This window comes from Macrobrachium rosenbergii, chromosome 18 (genome assembly GCF_040412425.1).
Source record: "Macrobrachium rosenbergii isolate ZJJX-2024 chromosome 18, ASM4041242v1, whole genome shotgun sequence".
NCBI classification, from domain to species: Eukaryota; Metazoa; Arthropoda; class Malacostraca; order Decapoda; family Palaemonidae; genus Macrobrachium; species Macrobrachium rosenbergii.
Window position 1 is genome coordinate 1,470,989 of NC_089758.1, and position 17,911 is coordinate 1,488,899.

Sequence of the window (17,911 nt, forward strand, 5' to 3'; positions counted from 1 at the left end):
TCACTGTAACTTCTTTTAGATTAGAACTAGTAACACAAAGAAATGTTAGTTATCAATAACAATTTTAATTTACATATCCTTTTCTGCATACTAAATCTCAAATATTGTGATGCACTAAAGAATAGTATAAAAAAAAAAAAAAACAGGTTTTGACATAGGAAAACCCTATTTTTGGTAGCTGCTGTGAGTTCTCAACATAATAGGGTTGTGAGTCCTCAACATAATAGGGTTAAAATGTACAATATGCTCTACACTGTTTATCCTGTGCTGTCTCTGTCTGGCTCCAATCAAATCTAGGCCTTTATATACCTCATTTTGTTCATGGATTATCCTACAAGTCAGTCCTAACTCTTCCACATCTGGTGCTTTTTGATAGCATAACCTCTGTTCATGCTCAATGGAGTTACACTCTCATGGTCCCCAACCAGGGCTCTATGAGACAGAACAACCACTCTTACAGAATTCTCTTATAGTTGATCTCAGCCAGAGTAGTGCTTGTTGGCACAGTGATAGAATGTAAAGGATTCAGGACAAGAGGGCTCTATCTCCTGCCTATGGTTTCAAGCTTGATTGTGAAATTTAGGTCTTGAAGACCAAGCACTGGAACCCATCAGGATTATTCAGCACTCCTGTCTATGGTGACCACCTTGATTTTCCCTTCATCCTACTTGCACAGACATGACAACAGCGTATATGTTGGCTATCTTCCTCATTACAAAGTTTTTTTTAATAGTGTAGCCGCTGTCTGTCCTTAAAGGAGCTTATAAAAGAAACTGACAGGTGATGAAATGGCTTACTTCCTTATAAATACATCCCACCAATGCGGATAAATTTTGGTCCGAAGTATCAATCATTTTCTATATTCTGGATACCTAATATGGTTTGGCAATAAAGAACAGGATACAGCACACAAACCTATATATGTATTATTCTTTGTCGTTGTAAGGTCAATTACCTGATGATGTCAGGTTTGGCTGAGGGATTATTGTGCCTTCCCCAGCAATGTCCCAGCAGAACCACCACTCTCATGGAAATAGTGTTTCAGGAATTTTTGATCCAGGGTAAAGTCACATTGTAAACAGTTTTCTTTATTCCAAATACCCATTTGGGTTTGGTAATAAAGAACAGAAAACAACACATAATCCTACATATGCATTGTTCTTTGTAGGTTGTATGTTAAATTGCCTAATTATGTCAGGTTTGGCTGTGGGATTATTGTGCCTTACCCGGCAATATCTCAACATGCCCACCCCTCTCACAGCACCACACTAAACAGAAATACTTTTCAAGTCTACAAATGCAGACTGGAACTATTCTGACTGGCACATAAGCTAAAACAAAGAAGCTGGTTTTGCTAACTCAAATGAAAAACTTGCTTAATTTTTTATGATATAAAAAATTATTTACAAATTTTCAAATGTTAATATTAATGTAAACATAGCAAAATGTCAATAAAATGTATTTTTTTTTTTTTAAACATTCGCCAAATGATGTACCAATATTACCCCAATCTGGTAAGGCTTGAATGTCGTATGAAAGAAAATGTGTGCGCCTGAATATACAGGTAACTTGATTAGTGTTCGCCTTGGTAAGAGTAAGAGTTATAGGATTCACTTATAGCTGAATCCATATAATTTTAAGGGTAATGTTGTAAGATGACTTTGAAATGATAATACAGGCAGTCCCTGGTTATCAGCGGGGGTTCCGTTCCGATGGCATGACGAGAAGGGCAAATCGCTGATAACTGATAATTGGCGATTTTCAGAGCATGTGCCCATTTTTGGTTATAGACACCTTATGTATCAGTGCGATTGGAAAGTTATGCTGTATCATCTATTGCTGATAGGTCACCGGTGAAATAGTCCATTCAGCACTTATCGATGCTGAGAAAATGCTAAATATTTAATGATAAAATAGATTTTGTTCATACTTACCTGATAGATTCCCAATATAGCTGTAACGAGAGAAGTCCGTTACTGTCAAACTCTACTGTACAAGGCAACACTGCCAGTCAGGTGGTTAGTACACATTCTTTACTAGCTGAAGTTTATCCAGCGGGTATCAAAAACCATTCCCATTTTCTATTCAGATTTTCTAACGCCACTGTCTCCTGGGGGACCACAAGGAAATAAACATTCTTATGCTATAAAGAATACAAAGAGGAACATCTGTTCAGTAATTATGTAAACCTTTAATTTATCATTAAAATATTAATTTTGTTAATGAGACCAATTGCCAGATATATATATAGCTGAATACCACCTTTGGAGGGGGTAGACAAGCCAAGAATTAGGGAAAAACACAATTAAAAGGATAAAACTGTCTCCTGAGGGGATATTTTGGTTCCTTACCTGATAGGAAAAAAAACATAGCTGATAGCATAGCTGACTGCGTGGTTACTGTCACCCTAGTCTGCTTCTGCTTTACTAGAGACCCCAGCGAGGTAGTGACCTATAAAGCTGGCAACTTCTAGATGACCTGTCAACGGGGGCGTGACCACAATGTGACTAGATCATAGACCATACAATGAGGACAAAAGAGCATTACCAACCACCTAACCAACACCTAATACGTTAGCTTGCAAAGGATTGGGAAGACTGCCTCCATCAGTCGACCCAACAACCATAAAAACACAATTAAAAAACCCTTCCTAATCAAGATTAAAGGATAGGATCAGAGCTACCCCCTGTCCCCAAGGTTGTTGAAGCAGCAATGTATGGTCCAAGCAAAAAGCAATTTTCATATGCTACCTTAACATCTCGCAAATAGTGTGAGGCAAACACCGAATCGCTTCGCCAAAATGTGGCACTGAGGATGTCACTGAGTGCCATATTTTTCTGGAACGCCATGGAGGTAGCGACCGCCCTCACCTCGTGAGCGTTAACTCTCAACAACTTGAAGTTGGAGTCGTCACAACAAGAATGTGCCTCCTTAATGACATTCCTAATGAAGAATGCCAGTGCATTCTTCGACATAGGTTTAACTGGTTGCCTCACAGAACACCATAAATTATCCGAGGGACCACGAATGTCCTGAGTTCTTTTAAGGTAGTACTTGAGAGCTCTAACAGGACATAGAACTCTCTCAGGTTCCTGTCCAATAAGGTCTGCTAAACCTTTAATTTCAAAGTGTCTAGGCCAAGGGTTAGAAGGCCTTTCGTTCTTAGCCAAGAACGTAGGGCTTAAAGAGCAGACAGCATTGTGTCCCTTGAAGCCCACATGACGGCTGATAGCCTGAACTTCGCTCACTCTCTTCGCTGTCGCCAAAACAGTGAGGAAGACCGTCTTTCTAGTAACATCCTTAAGAGATGCAGAGTGGAGAGGCTCAAAAGGACTGGACATCAATAACTTGAGCACAACGTCCAAGTTCCAAGTAGGAGGAATTGGCAGAGGAACCTTAGACGTCTCGAAAGACCTCAAGAGATCGTGGAGGTCCTTATTGTCAGACAAATCCAGACCTCTGTGTCTAAAAACAGTAGAAAGCATGCTCCGATAACCTTTGATAGTCGGAACTGCTAACTTGAGTTTTTCTCTTAAATAAAGGAGAAAATCAGTGATCTGGCTCACAGTGGTCGAGGAAGAGGAAAAACCCTTCTTTCTGCACCAACCCCTGAAGGTTGCCCACTTTGCTTGATATACTCTGATAGAGGAAGATCTTCTGGCTCTAGTGATGGCCCGTGCCACCTGGCCAGAAAACTCCCTCGCTCTGACCAATTTCTTGATAGTCTGAATGCAGTCAGGTTCAGAGTGGGGAGGTTTTGGTGATATCTCGCGAAGTGGGGTTGTCTGAGCAGATCTGTTCTCATGGGTAGGGTTCTCAGAACGTCTACCAACCAGTAGAGAATTTCCGTAAACCAGTGGTTCGAAGGCCAAAACGGGGCGATGAGTGTCATCCTCGTCCCTGGAGAGGCCGCGGACTTGCGGATCACTTCTCCCAGAATTTTGAACGGGGGAAAGGCGTAAACATCTATCCCCGTCCAATCCCAGAGAAGAGCATCTATCGCTACTGCCCCCGGGTCAAGTACCGGAGAGCAGTACAGCGGGAGCCTCGCTGTTCTTGAGGTTGCGAATAGATCCACAAGAGGACGACCCCAAAGTTTCCAGAGATCTTGGCAAACCTCTTGATGAAGGGTCCATTCCGTCGGCAGAAGTTGATGGCGCCGACTGAGCAGGTCTGCTCGAACATTTTCGACCCCTGCAACAAATCTTGTGAGAATCGAAATGTTGCGAGCATGAGCCCAAAGAAGAATCTCTCTTGCAAGGCCGAACAGGGAACGAGAGTGTTCCGCCCTGTTTCTTGAGGTAAGCCAATGCCGTAGTGTTGTCCGAGTTTACTTGAACTACACAATTGCAAACTTGGACCTCGAAGAATTGGAGAGCTAAAAAGATCGCCGCCAACTCTTTGATGTTGATGTGCCAGGACACCTGTTCCCCTCTCCAGGTTCCTGACACTTCCTCTCCCCCTAGGGTTGCCCCCCAACCTGTTGACGACGCGTCGGAAAACAACACTAGGTCGGGGTTCAGAAGCTTGAGGGAGATCCCTTTTTCCAACTTCGCTGGATCGAGCCACCACTTCAGGGACTCTTTTACAGAAGGAAGAATTCTCAATTCCTCTTCCAAGTCTTCCTTGTTTTGCCAGTTCTCCAACAGAAAGAACTGAAGAGGCCTGAGATGCAGTCTCCCCAGGGAAACAAACTTCTCCAGCGAGGAAATGGTCCCCAGCAGACTCATCCATTCCCTCACCGAGCATGTTTCCTTCCCCAAGAAGGCCGAGACTTTTTCGTAGCATAGAAGTTGCCGTTCTTGCGACGGAGACGCTAGAAAAGCCGCTGAATTCATCTGAATCCCCAGATACACAATGGACTGTGAGGGGATCAATTGACCAGAAGTCCCAGGGACTTCACGAGTTGCAGAGTCAACTGAAGGTCCTCCAGACACCTTCGCTTCGGCGACGCTCGAATCAACCAGTCGTCCAAGTAGAGAGAGATCCTGACGCCCAACAGGTGCAACCACATCGCAACGTTCTTCATAAGAAGCGTAAACACAATCGGGGCTGTGCTGAGTCCAAAGCAGAGAGCCCTGAACTGGTACGTCTTGTCCCCCAAGACAAACCCGAAATACTTCATCGAACGCCGATGAATTGGGACGTGAAAATAAGCATCTTGGAGATCCAAAGATACCATCCAATCCCCGGAACTAAGGGCTCCTAGTATTGACTGAGAGGTCTCCATCTTGAACTTTTCCTTTCGGACAAAGTTGTTCAGCCTGCTGACGTCCAAGACGGGTCTCCAGCCTCGTGAATGTTTTGGGACTAGAAACAATCTGTTGTAAAATCCTGGGGACTGAGTGTCTAAGACCTGTTCCACTGCTCTTTTCTCCAGCATCTGTGCGAGTAGGTCGAACAGAATTTTCTGTTTGGCAGGATGGTAATTGGGAGACAGATCTCTTGGGGTTGAAGACAATGGAGGAGGAGACAGAAAAGGAATCAAGTAACCTCTCTCCACCACTTGGAGGGACCAAGCGTCCGCCCCTCTCTCTCTCCAGGCTTGGGCAAAATGAAGAAGCCTGGCTCCTACTGGTGTCTGGAGGTGAAAAGAGTCACTTGCTACCTCTCTTGGAGGTGACTTTGCCTTTCGGGAAAACTCTCCCTCGTGGAGCGGGTCTGGTGTTGCTTCCCATGGAAGCCCCTCCATGAAAGGGCTGCTTCTTCTTAGCCGACTGAGGAAAAGAAGAGGACGATGATGGGGCCAAAGGACGTTTAGAAGACCTGGAAAGGAGGTCTTGGGTTGCCTTCTCTTGAAGGCTGGCAGCAATATCTTTAACCAAAGTCTGGGGGATGAGATGGCTTGAGAAAGGAGCGAACTGCAGCTCTCCCTTCTGCGTTGGTGAAACAGACTTCGCCGAGAAAGAACAAAACAATGCTCTCTTTTTCAAAAGAGCCGACGAAAACTGAGAAGCAAGTTCTTCTGAGCCATCTCTGACGGCCTTGTCCATGCACAGCAGTACGCTGGACAGCTCCCCCAGACTAATGGAACTCGGACTAGTAGCGTTCGTGTGCAAAACTCCCAGACACCAGTCCAAGAAGTTGAAGACCTCAACAGTCCTGAAGAGTCCTTTAAGATGGTGGTCCATTTCAGACAGAGTCCAAGACACCTTGGAAGAGGACAAGTGGGATCTTCTGGAGGCATCAACAAGACTCGCAAAGTCCCCTTGAGAAGTAGAGGGAACTGATAAGCTAATATCCTCCCCCGTCTCATACCAAATGCCTGCTTTGCCGGACAAACGTGAAAGAGGCAAAGCGAAAGAAGTCTCCTTGATTTTTCCTGGTAGCCATCCAATCCTGGACTTTCTTGAATGCCCTTTTGGTAGATAAAGACTTCCTCATCTTGAGGAAGCCAGGAGTCCTTCTCGCTTTAGACGAAGACAACTGTGAAGGTGGAGAGCGAGGAGCCGAAGGTTGAAAGGTCTCGGGAAACAGATCCTTAAGTAAATTAGCCAGAGTCTGATAATCAGAGGAAGAAGAAGACGAAGGATGTTTCTCTTCGTCCGAAAGCTGAGACGAAAGGGGATCTTCTTCCTCAGCTGGCGGGTCTTGAATGTGTGGAGGAAGAAGTCCCGACTCGCCGATACGTAAGCGGGACCTCTCGTGGATTGAAGAAGTCGTGGCTGAATCACGAAGGACATCAGAAGTTGAAGCGGGAAGTTGAGCGTCATGATGCACTGCAGGAGCGGCGTCAACACAAGAAGACTTAGAAACAATACGGCGAGGCATGTGAGGAGCGTCATGGCTGGACGCGCGCAAAGCTCCATGGCTGGATACTAGAAGAGCTTCACGGTGTGGCGCGCGCGAAGCGTCATGGCTGGGAGTGCGCCAAGAGACAAGGAGAGGCGCGCGTGAAGCGTGAGGCGCGCACGAAGAGCGAGACGCGCTCCTGGCGCGAATCAAGCAAAACGTCCAACTCCTCAAATCGGGGAAGACGAGTAGGGAGCCACTTTTCACGCTCTCTAGGAGACAGACGAGAAGCCCCATGACCTCTAGCAGGCGAGGAAGACGAAGCAGGGGACGAAGGTGAAGGTCTGGACTTCTTAACAGGTAGAGTCAAATCCTTGCGACGAGGCCTGTCATTTCTACGGTCTATGAGAGTATCCAGCTGTTGTTGCAAGCCCAACAATATCTGGCGTGTCGGAGAAGCAACTCTCTCGGGAGAAGGGCTGAAGCTGCGAGAAGGAGAGGGGAGAGGAGAAGTCTTCTTCCTTCTCACAGGAGGAGAAGCCCCAGCTCTTGCCTTAGCGCGACAGGGGCGTCGAGCAGCGTCAAAATCTGGAGAACACCGTAATTTCTTCTGCGGAGGAACATCCCCGAAACTTTCTGGGGAAGAGCACAAAACGTCTAGAGGAAGAGGACGTGAAGCGTCCTCTCCTCTCAAGCTTCTCTTGAGAGGGTGAGAGTCCAACCGAGAGTTCCAACCCCGACGTGGGGAGGACGTGTCGGAGGACGAGAAAATCCTTCTGGATGCGTGCCCGTGCACGATCGCTGGCAGCCTGGGTGGGGTCATCAGGACCTGCCGAAGGGATGTCAGATCGGTGGGAAGTCCCCGTAACCCTCATGCGGCTTTCGACATGCCCCCTCCCTGAGTCCTGGGAGTTCGGCAGAGGTCCAGGCCTAGAGGCACTATAGGGCCGATCTGATGCCCCCTCCACAACACTAGGGGCACTAACACAAACAACACTTTGCGCTTGAATGGCATTTACTTTATTTTCAAGAGCACGAATTGACTCTAACACTAGAGCCAAAGTATTACTTTCTGCAGCAACAACCTCAGGGCCCAAAGGCAACACTACAGGGTTAGGACTAATAACTACAGGGTTACTAGCAGGTGAAATCCCTGACTGTCTGTCTACAGATGCACTCCTGGAGGAAGACCTCCTCAACCTATCACGCTCCAATTTACGCATATAGGATTCATATTTCTTCCACTCCCCTTCAGATAATGCCTCACATTCATTACACCGATTATCCACAGAACATTCAAGACCCCTACATTTCATACATAAAGTGTGAGGATCTATCGAAGCCTTCGATAGCCTCACCTTACATTCACTCGAGCTACAGACACGATAGCTAGAGGAAGACATCTTACTTAAAGGAAAAGACAAGAGCAAAATCAAAAGCGGTCCAGAAAAGCGTATGCCAAGTCACAGATTCAACTCGAAAACCAAAAAACAACCAAAATACTTAAGTGACAACAAATTTCAAAACCCAACTGGCGAGGGAACTGACAACAGGTGTTGACAGTCCGGCGACAGAGAAAATCTGAATAGAAAATGGGAATGGTTCCTGATACCCGCCTCCTAGCGGCGGGAATGTGTACTAACCACCTGACCGGCCACTGCGTGTGCCGTGAATTTTGAAATTCTGTCGGACTTTGGAGATTACAGCTATATATATATCTGGCAGGTAAGTCTCATGAACAAATCACAGATTTTCGTCGCTAGACAAGCGCCGAAAACCGGATCGCCGATAACCGGGGACTGCCTGTAAAGTGTTTTAAGATAATGTTTAAGGTATATTTGGTGATTGAACTATTAAAATACGCAGTTATATGCATTTATAGGATTGATAGTGTAAGGTATACAGTCAACCCCCGGTATTTGCGGGAGATAGGGACCACAAACACCTGCAAATAGCTCAAATCTGCAAATACTTGACATCCCCTTCTAAAAATGCTATAACTGGCTATTTAAATAGTTAAAAAACCAGACCCCCCTCTAAAAACATTTATAACTACTTATTTTAATAGTACAACAACAAATGTATACTTTAAACTATCATCTAAAACACTTAATATCATTTCATAGTCAGGTTACATATATCCTTATTATGGCTTACAGTTAAGTGTGAATACTATTCAAGTTAACCTCCCCCTCTTTTCAAGTACATCCATTTTCTCTCATACCTTAAACTATCATCCTACACAGAATATACCTTGAACTTTTATCTAAAACACTTTAACATCATTTCAAGGTCATTTTAAAACATTACCCTTAAAAATATATGGCTTACAGTTAAGTGTGAAAACTATTCAAGTTACCTCTATTTTCAAGTACATCCATTGTCCCTCATACAGTGTTGAAGCAGTCCTGTTTTCTTTTTACAGTACATGGGGAAACACTGGGAAAATAAGTACTGTATATAGTACCTTAATATTTAACATGCACTGAAAAATAAATACATTTTATTGACAGTTTGCTGTCAAGAAGACTGCATTTTGGACCATACGAGTTTTACTGTAGTTGTATTGGGACCACTGAACTTGGGGGATGACAGGTATCTACGATCCTTATGCAGGGGCCAGGTAATAGGAAGCCTTGCAAGAGCTGGCTTTTGCACTGAAAAAAACTGGAGAAGGGAATTAACAATTTCTATATAAGAATCAATTCCAGAACCAGAAAGCAAGGTTTTTGACAATACTGACTTGTATGCCATGACTGTTGTAATAGCAAGGCATTTGACTTCTAAAGATATATAAAACATAAAACTGTTTCAACAGATTTCAACTGGGCTCTGAGTGTGAAGGTAATCCAACCAAATTTTCCACACGGATTGGTATGCTGGATAGATGAAGTCCTTAGTTTCTGCATTTGGTACCTAGCAAGTTAGGCAAATGATCTTCATGGTAAACTAGATTTAACATATCCACATGTGAAGGTCATGGCTCAGAAAAGTGGATGTGCAGATGACTTTCCCTCCTCCTGTCTGGGATAGAATGGTGGACAGTAGTGGAATCTACTCTCTTGCTAGTTGTTGAAGCGAAAGGAACCAATGACTGTTCAGCTAGTTCGGAGCCACTAGGTAAGAAGTTCTGTTGAAAGCTAGCAGATTGTTCAAAGCCTTTAAAATCTTTCCATTGATGTTTTTTTTTTTTTCTTAAATTGGCCAACCTTAAAGTTTGCCTGGTCTGGGGGTGTGTTTAATATTTATTTAGCCCAACCCTTAAGGGTTAAAGCTTGAAGGCTACTCAAAAAAGCCATAATATTTCACCAAAATCCAGCCATATGACTGAAAATCAGTAAACAAAAGCTGCAGCAATCCCCCAATGTTACCGAGAGCCTGCAGAAACAGAATGTGGTTTTCTGCTAAGTTGTTTCTAGTACTCCCGTTGGTGGGCAGGGCTTGTCATCTACACTAAACTATTGAAGCACAACTGCAATTTTTAAAATTTAAGCTGCCAAGCAAGTGGAAATTATAGACATGTAATTACTTGGTAAGTTACTTATATGAAAAATACTGTAGTGTGTTTTGCATTAGCAAAACACACTACTGTATAGATTAAAAATTGCATACAGACAGCATACCTGAGGATCTTGAAGATCAATATGTGGCTGAACTCTAACCCAGCTAGTTCCAAGACCTGCAGCATCACCTGGACTGACAGCTTCTGGTGCAGAACTAACAGTGCCATATTGATTTCGCTTTTCTTCTTCTTCAACTCTTGCCATATGCTGCAACTCTTGAAGACTAAAGCGTTTGGGAGTACCATCTCTGATGAAACTTCTAGGACGTTTGACATCAGGGGGCTCCGTAATGGGCATAGGGGGTTTAGGAAGAGCTCGACTCGTTATGCGCTTTGGTACTGGTGGAGATTCGGTTAATGACACTTTGTGCTCTGGAACAGGAAGAATGTTACAAGGGAAAGCCATGCTGGATGAGCGACGGGGTACTGGTGGGCTAGGGTCAGGTGAAAAGGATGAAACTGTGGAATAATGGTGTTCAGGTACTGGTGGCAGACGTGGATAAGCATCTTGTTGGGGCTGACAAAGCTCCTCCTCTACAATGGAATTTGTACCAGGATGGTGTGAGGCACTCCGGAGGGGTCCTGATGGGATGTGAGTCGGTGCAACTTCTGACCCACATGTTGGAATTACCTGAGGATAGGCCAAGCTACTTGACCGGGAAGGCACAAAGGGTTCAGGGAGGGCAGTGGCTGGTGAAACTGGAAGGGAACTGGATGGAAAATATGAAGCACAAGGATGTACAACTGTAGAAGGATATTTGGCAGAGGCATAACTATTACACAAATCATCCACTAATGGATCTGTCTTGAAATAAGAATTACTTAGTTTGGCAGGAACAGATGGGCCTACTTTGGCCAATGCTGACTCAGCTGAGTTTTGTTTTAGTAAAGGCGGCGGTAAAGTTTTCATTGAGAAGTGATCAAAATGTTTTGCTTTCTCAGCACACCTTTCTCGTAAGGCCATCTTCGGAAAAGTTCCACGGAATATCATAGAGGCTGTCAGTGTAGAGCCAGAACTGTCAAGAGCACTTGCTAATCTCATAACATCTTTACAGTGACTAGTATCCTTTTCATCTTGAGCCTCTCTTTCTTGGCAGTACCTTTGCTGTTCTGCTATGAAACCCAGCATAGAGGCAAGTGCCTCTTTGCGATTTCCTCCACTCTCTAAATCTTGCAACTTCTCAATAGTTAACATGCCGTCTGTTGTTGCAAGGCTCTTGCTAGATGCAGCCAGGCTTTTACTACTTTCAAATTTAACAAGTCGATAAAAGTCTCTAGTAAAAACAGTATCTATATTCAACTCATCAACAAGTTCATCTTCATGACCTTCTACACTTGAAGTCTCTGGTGTAGCAGCTTTAGATGCCTCTTGACCACCTGCCTCACTACTACAAAATGAAACTCTCTTTAACTCTGGAAGGTTACAGATCTGTTCACAAAAGTTTTCAAAATCAGAACTACATTTAGATACACCTTCAGAGCAACATGAGAGTTGCTCACTGCTTGACCAAACAGCTGGCTGATCAGAACAGCCAGATCTAGGAGACATCACAGTTTGATTTTCTTTAGAGTGATCCAACTGCCAGCTTTTGGTTAATTCTTTTTTACTAGACCAGTTTAAATCTACATCTGCTTTAAAATATGTAGCACCATTCCAAAGGAACTCATTGTTGTCCTCTTCTAAATCTGGGGTGGCCTCCTGAATGGACGGCAAAGAACCTTGATGGGCACCTGTGGTTCCCACACTCTCACTCCCCTCCCCTTCTCCACAAGGGCCACTAAGGTATTCAGATGAAAGATCTAAGGACCAGTCTTCTAATTCTGCATGGCTATATGAGGGAGATAGGTATTTTCTATGTTGATCTTGCAGTGGCCATAATTCCTCACTACTGCCTGATGTTGTACAATCCTCTTTTGGAAGGACTTTATTTCTTCTTCTTTTTAAGCTAGCTTGGCCCGATGTTCGTTTGAGACTCCTTGTGTTGCGGGCTTCTTGTAAAACTTCTTCTGTGGATGCTGTTCTTTCTGCAAGATCTTTCTGAGAAACATGACGATCTAAACTACGAACAAATTTTGGGGTGCGAGAAGTTCCCACATAAAGTTGAGAGTCTGAGTAACACCGTGCAGGTCTCTGGGAGTCAGCACTTGAAGATACGTGATAACTGTGTCTATAAAGACTTTCATTTTCTGGTTCCTGAATAGGTATAAAAAAGACATCTGAGTTATTATCTTCTTCATCATATATAACACGGAGGCCATCACAGTATTCAGTGTTTGCAGCTAGGGACACTTTTCTCTCATTAGATGCCTCTTTCTCAGGATGAATTTCATGTGATTCTTCCATGTGCAAGTTTTCATTACTTATATTTCCTTCCATAGAATTACCTTCATATTTCAAATCTTCCTCAACTGGTTGTCTAGTGGTTTCAGTTTCTGGTGCGTCTTGTAATGTGTTATTTTTGCTCTGTGATGGTACTTTTCTTAATTGAGTTTCACAAGAATGACTAACTTCTTGCTCCTGGCACTCTGTTGTTGAGCTTAATGTTAATGGTTCTTCTTGAACAGTTGTAACAGAACTTGTAGTTATGCTGTCTTTGACCTCTGCCTGTACATCACTTGACATGGTCGAATAGCCTTCATCCCTAGTAGCACCCTCACTAGTTTCTTCAACACCATCACCAATACTGTTCTTATTAATCCCAACTTTGACGAGATTTTTATTAAAAATACCTTTACTCTTTTCATCGCAAGAAAAAACTGGAGAATCTATATTAGCAGAGGGTGCCAGGGACCTTAAAATTTCTCCCTTAACTTTCAATATATCACTAATTTGTTCTTTACTCAAGTTATTCATTATCACGTTGGTATTTTTATCACTTGCTGGACCATCCAGTAATTCCTTCTTATGGCTTATCTTTGATTTTTCAAAGGCTAGGTTATCTATCTTTGTCTGGAAAACTTGACAATTCTTTTGCTCTGGAGAGTTGTTGGAACTAGAAGTTGCAGACTCCAATGATAAGGGGGAAAACTTACTCGTTGGAGAATCACTAATGCAAGTTGGAGAGGCACACGATGCTCCTGCATCTTCACTTGAGTTCTTACACTTTTGAGAAGAGCTCCAACCATCATTTACACTAGGTTCATTAAGCCTTGAAACACCAGTTGAGGTTTGACATATACCTCCTAGAGAGGCTACAATGTCATACCAACAGGTTGTTGTTTGAGTAGTAACTGATGATGGTCCATCCTGAGATGAGCTAACATCCTCACTCAACTGAGCCCTTTGACGATTTTCACCCAAGAGCTGAAGGCTGGAACGCTGGCTACTTTCTTCCATGTGCCATGATGCAACCCAACCCCCAGCTGGCCATGCATCACCATGCTAAAAAGTAAAAAACGATAGTATCAATCTTATTGAACAAATAGGTGATGCTTTATAAATTTTTTTTTGCTGGTTATTTTCATAAGTTTTTTAAACATGTTCGTAACATCCTCTCTAAACAATTTTATTTTCCACACCTTTATAAATATAAACAATGAAAAACTACACTTGCTACACAAGATTAAATGACTTATATTAGTAATGGTGCTTTCATTAATGAAAATATAACATTTGCAATATGAAGATAGTGCTTTAACAATTACTGAACTCTGAGAAGACGTTGGGAATGCTGTAATAGAAACAAAAAAAAGAGCAGGATTTTAAAGCTTTATACAGTATTTTGTTTCCACAGAAACCACACATTCTCACTTTAATTGCCACAGGTGGTAGCCCAATAAAAACTGCAGCACAATTATGCTTGAGTACCGTCAGTGATTAGCAAGTGATGAAAAACTATTTGGGAAAAAATGCTTGGATAATAACTCATTAGTCCAGAGTCTCCATGGTTCTTCTCTTACATGCATTCACCTACAAGGTTGCAGGATAAGCCTGTTTGTAAATATAAATGCTGGCCAAGAAATTTTGGACTAGTTTCAACACATGTGAAGCCACAATACTGTATTTAAAATGTGTTTAAGACAGCATTCTGTCTATATACTAAAAGGAGTGATTAGTAAGATTCCAAGTACAGACCATAAAGACGAAGATGCCTGTTCCAGTTAATGGTTGGTGTGCTTAGATTAAAACACAGCTTAAACAATACAACTGTAGCTAGTGGCTAAGGTGGTGGACACTGGGTCCTGTGTTATCTTTAAGGTCAAAAATACATTCATTTTGTTGAATTAAACATGCATGACCAAACAAACTCCAGTAAGAAGAGGCAATGCATTAGGACAATAATGTACAGGTTGTATGAAGTTGTGCATGGGACATAAAAGATAGCAATTTTATTCAAGATGTTCATGAAACAAGCAACTAGTAAGAAAGATGAGAATGCAGAGATTTCTGATGTACCCTACAAGTCACCAGTGTTGCCCTTATCACTGACCCTATCAAAAAGGTACAGAAGAACCGACATGTACATGACCGTATAAAGGAACCTAACAGTGGCATACCAAATTAAGTGATGCAGAGGAGCTCATATTACCAAAAAATGTTAATTAAAATTAAGCTCTAAAACAAATTTTTCATAACTTGCAAACCTGAGGTCTTCACATATGGGGAAAATCTCAAAGCACAGCTGGATCCAGTTTAAAAATAGAACAAGGTTGGTGGCATGAGTGTATTAACCAATGGGGAGAGAGAGTAGGTGGAGTCTGACCTCTTTCTCCCTCATATATGCTGTGACACTAGTTATTTCTTGAACCGTCTTCCAGCATGAAGGTTTTTTTATGGATTTCCTGTTCATTTCTTGCCTTGCATTCTGGTTTTTTTCATTCTGTTTTTGTTTGTGTGTTTCTGTGATATATTGTGATTATCAGAGCATATTTGCTTCCCCATGTATCATCTAAGAAGGATCCCAGCTGATTCATGGTTCAGTATTTGCGGCTTCACTTATTCATGGATTTTTCTGTAGAACATTTTTCAGCAAATCACAGAAAATTTGGTAATTCACAGATTTTTTTCGTAGAGTAATATTCGCTGGTTACTGTATTTTCAATTTATTTTCATGACTAAATACATTTTTATGATTAAAATAAATGATTGAATAATTTTCAAATATTAATATCAAGACTAATAAGATTAATTTATAATAATACTGTACCTGTAATAATAAGTACTAATTTTCAAATATTAATAATAAGATTAATATGATTAAATAATAACTCAAAGGGGGGAGAGAGAGAGAGAGAGAGAGAGAGAGAGAGAGAGAGAGAGAGAGACCTCCCTTGTTTCAAGATTAGAGAGTGAGGAAGAGTTACCCATACTGTATATACATATAAAAAATGGGCTAATTCAGAAATATTTGATGCTCTTTGTTTACTTAATGGCTTAGAACTATTTTTAAAAAGTATAAATTTTCATAATAAAATTTATCATTTGGATACTTACCTACTGTTTAACTTACATCTCCACACCGATAGGCAAGTCGGCATTCAAACAAAAGATCGAATGGCTGCCCAGATGACTGTTGAGTTCACCTGTTCTCCACCAGGTGTGTTTCGAATGTTTAAGATCTCGTCAAAATTCTCCTTGACAGCCCACTAAGTTGTGGGGAGGCTGGTGGGGATCTACTTTAACAGTAGGTAAGTACCCAAAAAAATTTTATTCCAAAAATTTATATTATTTAGGATGGTTGGTTGTGAAGCTAGACAAAATCCACTCAGCCAATTGAGCTAAAGGTTTCTAACATGAAACCCAAAACATTCTTACCTGATCTGGAATCCTTTCTGGATCTTACTGCCATCAGAAGTTTGATTCCATTCAGGGGGCAAGGCTCTCATACGTATGCCTCAAAGAGCAGCTTTGCGGAGGAAACCGCTTCAATTCAGCTAAAATGAAACAGAAGCAGGGTGAGGAGACCCCTGTGCCTGGGTCCAAAAGCCCTATAAAACGACCATCACTAAAAATAAAGGTACGCTCCTATACAATATATGTACCTTCATACTTCCAAAAATATTAAAACCCAGGATTTAAAACAAAGAGCCTAAAAGTTTGCTTTGTCCTCGGTTCAGGAAAAGACTTTACCCACTACTAGTAGTGGACCACGGGCTTTACTCTTTCAAATATGATTCTGCATACTTAAGGTACTGAATAGCAACACCAAATTGCACTGCATTAAACCCATCCGCATGCAACAATTTGTCATCAAACTAAATGAGGTAGCGACAGCTCTCATATTATGAATACAGGTAGTCCCTGGTTATTGGTGGGGGTTCTGTTCCGAAGGCGTGATGATAAGCGAAAATCACTGATAACTGAAAATAGGCAATTTTCGGTTATCGGTACCTCTGTTAGGTATGTGTCTACAACCAAAAATCACAGATTTTCATCGCTAGACAAGCCCTGAAAAACTGGATCGCCAATAACCAGGAACTGCTTGTATTTAATGAAGGTAAATGGAATGGAGCTAGTTCTCATGCAGTAGCCCAATCAAATACGTTACAGAGGAGCTCATGTTCTTTGACAAAGACATTCTAGGTTTCTTAAACCAAAAACAAAAGGTTTACTTTGCCTCTTCTAGGCTTAACCTTTGACAAAGACATCTAGGTTTTCTAAAACTACAAAACAAAATGCTATCTTCACCTGATCCAGGCTTAACCTTTGACAAAGACATTCTAGGTTTCTCAAACCACCAAATAAACAGTTAACTTTGCCTCCTCCAGGCTTAACCTTTGACACACCTCTAGGCTTTCTAAAACCACGAAACAACATGTTAACTTTGCCTTCCCAGGCTTGACCTTTGACAAAGACATTCTAGATTTCTAAAACCACAAAATAAAAGGTTAAATTTCCCTCTTCCACAAAATCTGACGTTATTAGCCTTGATTCCGATAGGGGTATCCTAGGAAAAATAAATGTACAGTACTGTGATAGCAGCAAAGAGCCACAAAATACCAACAAGCGCCTATACACAATGGCGGCAAGGAGAATTTGACAAGAGCTTAAACATTCGAAACACACCTGGTGGAGAACAGATAAACCAGACAGTCATCTGAGCAGCCATCCCATTTTTGTTTGAATGCCGACTCACCTATCGGAGCCGAGATGTAAGCTAACTTTTTAACAGTAGGTAAGATTCATCCCAAATAATTCTAATTTTTGATAGTAAGGAAGTTATCTGAAATTTTATCAAATTTTTTTTTGTCTTCTCTAAGATTCTACATGTCAAGTAAAGGTTTTCAAGAAATTAAAATTATGAACATTCATTTTCCCCAACTCATTTCTTCATTTTATTTTGACAGTATTTAGATTAAATACTATACAAACATTATATATAAATACAAAAAGGTAAGGTGCATTTCAAGTCAGCCTCACAGAAAGGTTTGGATAGCTGGTCATTCTCTCAATCATTTTATTAATGTGATTTTTATTAACTTTACATCACTTCTGTTTTTACTAAGAAAATGGATAGCTGGTCATTCTCTCAGTTATTTTATTAATGGGATTTTTATTAACTTTACATCACTTCTGTTATAATTTATTAATGGGATTTTTATTAAATTTATATCACTTCTTTTTTACTAAGAAAATGGATAGCTGGTCATTCTCTCCATCATTTTCTAAAGGGATTT

At 41.7% G+C, this 17,911-nt stretch overlaps 1 protein-coding gene across 6 annotated transcripts in view; it reads right to left on the minus strand.

Annotated features, from left to right (window-relative positions):
- Positions 1-17,911, minus strand: part of LOC136848015 (serine-rich adhesin for platelets-like) — a 402,233-nt gene that overhangs the window by 36,040 nt on the left and 348,282 nt on the right. For all 6 annotated transcript variants that reach the window (XM_067120042.1, XM_067120046.1, XM_067120041.1 and 3 more), the window contains one exon: positions 10,356-13,676. In XM_067120042.1, coding sequence (XP_066976143.1) covers positions 10,356-13,676 — 3,321 coding nt within the window. The remainder of the gene's footprint in view (positions 1-10,355; positions 13,677-17,911) is intronic.